Below are 7,719 nucleotides of genomic sequence, written 5' to 3' on the forward strand. Positions count from 1 at the left end.
CACACGCATTACATATGTGCATACACGCGCGCGTACACATATTTACACAAATCAATTTACTCGTGATCCCACATTACATAAAGTTCTTATTGCCATAGTGGTTAATTAGCGTGAGCAAACCACCGCCAATATTATCTTTTAAATATCCGGAAAGCTAACATTGCGAGAAATTAACTGCCGGCTCTATTCTTTTTTCACCGTAGTATCGCCACTGCTTCGTGCACTGCATAGAACAATTCTCTCCTTATTGAAAGAAATACTTATGATACCATCGCAATATACTTTCTGCAGATCCCATAGTAATCGTAAAATCATTATTATCACGTTATCTCGTGTTAGCACGCAGCAATATTATTTTCCTGTAGCAATATTACAATAAAATATAGCATGATTATTGCTAGAATATTATAAAGATACCACAACAAGATTGAAAGTCTTTAAAAATAAATCATAATAATACAACGATGATGTCATAATTGTTTTATGATATTTATGAAATATTTATGTAATATTGTGAGAAATTAAATTATTTGTATTTTTGTAATATTACGTATTATTACGTGTTATAAGATTACAACGATTTAGTAAGACGTTTTCACAAATATGAATAAATTTTGATTATAATTTAGGGATAACGTTTCTAAAACATTTTAACAAAATCACATATCAAACTTTTTGGAAACGTTTATACAATATTATTTTAATATATAAAAAAATACACAGAAACCAACATTTTCTAGTGTTTTTTAACATATATATTTTGCATACTGGATTATCTCTCATTGATTTGTTTAGCCTTTCGGTAAATTCCCGTTTCTTCTCGTTCCATGTTCACAGGTTGCGGAAGTATCGCACCGAAATCTACTTGGGGCAAAGTCGCCACGATGGGTTACGCCAGTTTAGGGATACCCCTGACCCTGGTCTACCTGTCTAGCGCGGGAGGCCTGCTGTCGAGATGCGCTAGAGGCGTCTTCACGCGCGCTCTTTGCTGCTGCCTCTGCTCAAATTGCGGCTACTGTTGCTACGACGAGAGGCGGATGCAGGTTAGCGCGACGACATGCTTTGTGAGAATATTGTCTCTTCGTTAGTTAATAAAAAAAAAACTTTAATCGCTGACTGCCGGTAATACGGTTTTTCTCCCGGTTGAACAAACCGGGTATACGTGATCCGAAATGCGTATGTGTGTCGCACCGGCCCGACATATGCATCGTGTTACATGTCGGACAGGATATGCGTATCCTGCGCGATCGATAAGGATTAATCGCTACTGTAGTATTGATTGGTTATTGTTAGAGCGCTATTCAAACAAAATTGGATCAGCCTTCGAAACCCCCGGCACTCGAAACACAAGAGTGTAAACGATGCTGGCGTTCAACTCGAAAGTGTTGTGATGCAACGCGCGAATGTAATTGGCACACGTACAGAATGGCCATTCACGCGTGTTGACGAGCGGATATGAACGGATTTTCTATTTACGGCTATTTTCTCGTACGTGCAGGAGAAAGAGCGACGGATGAGGAAGAAGCGGCAGCAGGAGGAGCTGGCGCAGCAGCAGCAGCAACAGCTACAGCTGCAGGAGCCCTTTTACGTTCGCGCGAACGCATCGACGTTCACCAGCACCATGGAGATTAAGGCCAGCCCGAAGGACGAAATCTCGAGTCTTGGCTCGGGCGACAGGCCAAACGTCACCATACTCGCGCCGATCAGTATCTGCCTCGGCGCAATGCTGTGCTATATCATTGCCGGAGCATTCACCCTGCACAAACTGGACGGTTGGTCATTCGTAGGTGAGTCCATGTTGGAAAAACCTCATAAAATTCGATGTTCAGTGTTGCGTCACTTTCTCGACATGAATTCCAATGGTTTCCGATGTAAAAAGATGTATCGGTAGGTCTCAAAGCGGTCGAAAAAAGAACTAACGAGATCGTGCTTTCTCTGAACGCTCGTATCAGATTGGCATAACTTCTGCGGCGTAATATATAATATATATAATCGCGATATACGTAGACATAAAAGTTTGTACTCTCTGAAAGCTAACGACTGGTCCTTCTTCAACATGTAGACGCGAGCTATTTCTGCTTCATGAGCTTGAGCACCATCGGTTTCGGCGACATGGTGCCCGGTTCCTATCCTCGCCACATCCTCGCCGACTCGAGGAACGTGACGGTCTGGTTCTGCTCCTGCTACATAATGTCAGGAATGGCCCTGACGGCAATGTGCTTCAACATCCTCCACGACGAGATCGTCCATCGGCTGAGCCATCAGACGGACAAGCCGGAGCCAGTTAAGCCGAGCTCGTCTGTAGATGAGCTATCGACGGACCCGTTCGCCCTGACCTCGTGACAATTTCCGTCGGGCAATCTGTGCCACAGGAACGGCACCGACGAGAATAATATATGTGGCACGGAACCACCCACCAATATATTCGCCCACGAGAACGAGATCAACATCCTGAAGGACACCTTTAATCAGGTAGACGTTACCAGAGATTGCAAGCCGATCCTAAAGCTCGAGGATCACGTCCCGCCGATCTCTGCCGTCTATATGTTGCCCAAGGTCGACGAGGAGGCCGAGGAAAATACAGAAATGTGAAACTTGGACGCGGATTTCCGGAGACTGACAATCCGGCAGCCAGGTTCAATCAAATGGAGATTACCCAGCAGCGTTTTTACGGAACGTAACTCGAATGGATAGGTATATATGACATGTTGTATATGCTAAAATCGTGTTGTCAGATCGCGAAGAAAAGAGCCTTTTGTTGAGTCTATTGTTAACGTTGAATTCACAGTTAAGACATGCTAATAACTTTAATAAAATTCGAAAATAATGATGCTCAAAAATTTATATTCTTGCTTTTTTATTAAGAATGTAGATTATAGTGTTAGAAAATTTTTCGAACACAAAAATTAAAAAAGTCTAATTATTACGTAATTTACTGGGGTTACCAATCGTCTACCAATATCGTCTTTTTTGTAATGTGATAAACGATTGTGAGCAACGTCTTTCACGTTGCAACGTTTTTTACACTATCTCAATATACTATTTTACGTGTCTAGATTCAACGATTAATGATAGAATCATTAATACGTTTTTATTAATAAATAATGAGCATGAATGAATATACAGAGCGCTATCTGGGACACATCTAAAAATTATAAGTGCTTAACCGTTGAGGCAAGTAGGACGTCCTCCTTGAAATCGATACAAGATGGATCTCATTTTCGTTCATAATAAGAGTATAATACAAAAGAATAATGAATTGACATAAAAAAATAAAAATTTTGCGATTATATATTTTTTATCGCTCCAATTATTTGAATTGAGTTCCGCTTTTTTTTTCTCGAAACTTGTGTATTCTATAATTGAAATAAAATTGTGATATAACATTGAAACTGTCTACTTATACAAAAACGGCTTCAATTAAAAAGTAATATATTTATAACTATATGTCATGTTTTTGATAACAGTACATTATACAAGAGTTCCAAGTAAGACGCCAAGATAAGCAAGTATCCCGTAGAAATTGCTTAAACTTTCATCGGACGTTGCCAGATTAATTTTGAAGTGTCTTTAATAAATGTTTGCCGGATATTGCTAGAATATATGAAGTTCCCGCTTTTACACAAAAACAGGATATTACATGCTGGAAGGATAAATGCAAATGGCGTTGCCAAAGTTTACTTTATATTGATTAAGGGCACAAATTATTATTAAGAATACGCATAGCGCATAGAGTAATAATTTCACAAGGTACAGATGTGCCATTTAAAGACGCTTGTAAGTGCAGTCGCTTTGCGTCCGTGTAGCTTAAAGTAATATGGATTAATTGAAGAAATCACGAAGAGTATAAAATTCCAGGAACTGAAGCCATGAGTAATTATCCATTACGACTCAGACGTTCGCGTACCGACATTAACGATAGGAAATTACGTTTACGTCGTCGATAAAATGAATAGAGCAAATGACCGGCATAAAATAATTTCCCAAGGGGCAATGGTGCATTTCATTCGCGGCTGGTATGCTGGTTCGTGCGCGGAAATGTTGAAACTCCTCTCTTTTATTTCCCTATCTTCTTTATTCGCGTCACGTACTGCTGCTGTTTCCTAAGAAAGCCGTGGAATCGACTGAAAAATTGATATTTCTTCAATATAAATAACACCTTAAAAAAATATAGCGTCTTAAAGAATGCTTTAGGTGCTGCTCCGCGCAGAGACGAAATACCAGAGAGATAAAAGTTTAAAAATATAATTCCACGCAAATATAAATAAAAGAAGGTGTACACACTAAAGATAGGTGTAAGCATCTTTAAGCATAAATTCGGAAAATTTGCCATAGTTCTTCTTTCGAGAAGCAATATGGTTGCTGTCGAAGTACTTTTACAATTATGTTTTATACGATCTGCTCTCGCGAAAGTCTGACTCGTAATAAAACCGCGGATCCGGCAACGGATTTTTCGACAAATTAATATGGCTTTTGGAACCGTAATGTTACAATTTCACAGTGAGCCCTGAAGAAATGTCTTTCTCTTTGCGGAATCTTTTCTTTTTTCGTGAAATTAATTTCCCGGTAATGTTGGATTTGTGCTTGACATCGATCCCTTAGCGAAATAACACGGGCGAAATCGTTTCGAACGAAAGCAATCTAGACGTTTCCGTGGAGCGCCCGCTTAATATTCAATGAGATCTCGAGGACGTCCTAGTTTGCGAACGGGGACCGACTTAATGTTTCTACACGCCTACTTAGATAGGGACATGTAAGGATTTTTTATATTTCCGTACTTAAGCGTTCGCGAGATGAACGCGCGGTTCTTGTCTGTAATATAACTTTAAGCTATATCGATCCTCGCGTCTAGCTCCGAACAGATTGAGGGTACACACATACACACGTACATACGCGGCTCGTGCCCGCTTATCGATCGATCTGTCACTTTTCCTACGTCCTCGCGATTCTACCCAACTGTAATTTCAATCACACTGCCGTACGCGGAAAACTGCGAAGATAGCAACCCGATTGTCGTTGAACAAAGATTATCATCTCCCGAGAACGGTATGAGCAACATCTGAAATCATGGAGGAATCGTTTAAAGGTATTGACTGATGGAGTGAAACGTGAAAACGGTCTACGACACACTTCAACTGCGACACGTTAACTCTCGGCGAATTTAAGTGATGATCGTTTGTTCAGCGACGATTGCAGCGAGTCTATTGTAATATTGTAATAATAATTAGCAACGTGTTGTTTGTTACACTGCCGTTGGCTGGACGCTAGAATCAAATGGATGAATAAATGAATGAATGAAATCAAATTCTGTGCTCAAGAACAATAACTAAGGTACTTACGGATTTAGACATTAATCCCTAAGGATATTGCGTTTAGAACGACTGTCCCCCGTTCTTTCATATTGATACTCGTATAGTTTACGAGAAGAGTGCGTAAAGCAAAGCGTAACTGTGAATTAGCTGTTACAAACGATTATTTGCGCTGCACACCGGGCAACCTGTGTGCATGGGCGATTAAACGTTACGAGCATGCCACACCTATGTTGCTGCATAAAACATTCTTTACACACCTTTACGCGACACTATAGACATTGTTATATAATTTAAAACTCCACGTATAAAGATAGAATAAAACGTACACGTTAAATTCAACATTGTATTTTTTAAATATTAGATAGACTTTCTTTGCGAGTAGGATGAGTGAAAAAACTGCGCCGGACTGATGCGAAGATCCTGCTTCCCGCGGACGACGACGCAGGAGGAACGAAATGGTCCCGGAGCGATTTGAAAGAGAGCGCCCCCTCTTCTGTCCCCCCCCCCCGTAACATATCATACGGTATAAGGGATTTTGTCGGCCGTTTCTACGCTCACTCGCGCGATCGTACGTACGTCACCCGGATATTAAAAGCGCCGAGCGAATCGCCGAGAAGGCTGTGCAGGGCTTGCAGGCGAGAGAATTTCGTACGGTGTCTAATGACAATCGATACTGGCTTGAGCAGTTGCTGGAGTTATCGTTATCACTCCGTCGGTGATTCGATGGAGGGTCGTGGCCGGCAGCCAAGACAAACTTTACTTTGGTGCTCGTACCAGGCCATCCAGCCATCGATCCAACCTACCCGCCCGTACAAACTTCCTCACACTCATGAGTTTCGAGTCGAAGCGGGCGCTTGCCCCAAGCTGGCGCTACGGCGATTTGTTGCGAGAATCTATTTACAACTTTCCATATACGTCCCCGTGTACGCGAGGAATCGTGCAATAACCGCCGGCGTGTCACGATTGTGAATGCCGAGGGGGGGAGGATGCTCAAAAGTTGGCAGCCGCGCCGCATTCCTTGGTTAAAAGGATAGGGCGCCCCTTTTTTAAGATGGAAGGGACGCGCGACACGGTGAATGGCATCACGCGCGATCGATATTTTGCATAACGCCCTGATTAAAGTTTTATTAATCGATATTCTTGTATGGGGTACTTAGGACTTACGGTTTTCCTTTTTGGCCGTGCTATTTTAGATCACTTTTAATTCTTTCACGAAGTTTCCTCTCGAGATAATAGACTCATTTACGAGGTGAACTTGTGAAGCGAATTAAAGTTTGACGTAACTTTTCACTGCGGATATTGAATTCGTTAAATGTAAGTGAATTTGGCTGCAAGGAAACATATACATCGTATCGTATCACCACTTTGCTGCTCGCGAGAAGAAAACAGTTAAAAAAAAAAAAGAAATAAATTAGGTGCAACTTTTTATTTAAAAACTTTGTAATTAGTATTAATTTATTATCCAATTCCTCAATGTGATCTACATGTCTGCTATACATTTTATATGTATTATTTCGTAAAACTTATACGGTATAAGGGATTTTGTCGGGCGTCTCTACGCTCACTCGCGCGATCGTACGTCACCCTGATATTAAAAGCGCCGAGCAAATCGCCGAGAAGGCTGTGCAAGGCTTGATACTATACATTATTCATAATAATACTAAGTAATATAATTCTTTTATATTTTTTTGGCTTTATTTTTTTTTCTATTTGTACCTTTTCAATCACAGTCCATTCGTTGCGAGATGGAAATATATTATTTCACAACCGTTGAGACGAAAAAAGTTTTTTTTCATAAATTAGCATAATTATCGTTGTAACATGTAGCAGATTGTGGATAATAATTTTTTTACGTCGTCCATATATAATGTCATCTATGAGTCCAGGACTCATAGATGATGTGGTCCCAGCGCGGCAAAAGTCCAGGCCGGCTTCTCTTCTTTCACAAGATTTTCTTTCCTATGTAGCTCCTCATCTTTCGCCCTTACGTTCCGGTTTCCTCTGTCGCACTCCAGGGAAATATAACCGAGTTCAAAGCTCTCGATGGTCGACACGAAACTTTAGCGCGACAATTTTGCACGAGAAATATCCAATGAAAGTCAAACGCCACGGGATTCAGCCTCATCGGTGCGTTTCAACCCCGTGAGGGGGAGAGGCAGGGGAGGGGGGGGGGAGAGGAAATGGAAAAAAACGAGACGAGGAAAGCAAAGCCAGCCCGACCTTCCAACGGCCGACTTAATGGAATTAATGGTTCTCTGCTGTCGCCTTACATATTCATTCTACGCGCGAATCAGCCTGTGAGCCGTCTGAGTTTTCGAAAACTTCAGAAAGTCGAATCTATGTCTCTTGATACTCAATTGCGCTTCTACCCTGCAGGGCAATTAGTGTGTTCTTGCTACTTCCGGCT

The 7,719-nt window shown here is 41.3% G+C and overlaps 1 protein-coding gene across 1 annotated transcript; it reads left to right on the forward strand.

Annotated features, from left to right (window-relative positions):
• Positions 1–827: 827 nt before the first annotated feature.
• Positions 828–2,592, forward strand: LOC118644085 (TWiK family of potassium channels protein 9-like). Its single transcript, XM_036283659.1, has 4 exons — positions 828–1,043; positions 1,499–1,787; positions 2,063–2,324; positions 2,373–2,592. The coding sequence occupies exons 1-4, from the start codon at positions 828–830 to the stop codon at positions 2,590–2,592; spliced, it is 987 nt and encodes a 328-aa protein (XP_036139552.1).
• Positions 2,593–7,719: the final 5,127 nt, after the last annotated feature.

The sequence above is a fragment of the Monomorium pharaonis genome, chromosome 3 (genome assembly GCF_013373865.1).
Source record: "Monomorium pharaonis isolate MP-MQ-018 chromosome 3, ASM1337386v2, whole genome shotgun sequence".
Lineage (NCBI taxonomy): Eukaryota > Metazoa > Arthropoda > Insecta > Hymenoptera > Formicidae > Monomorium > Monomorium pharaonis.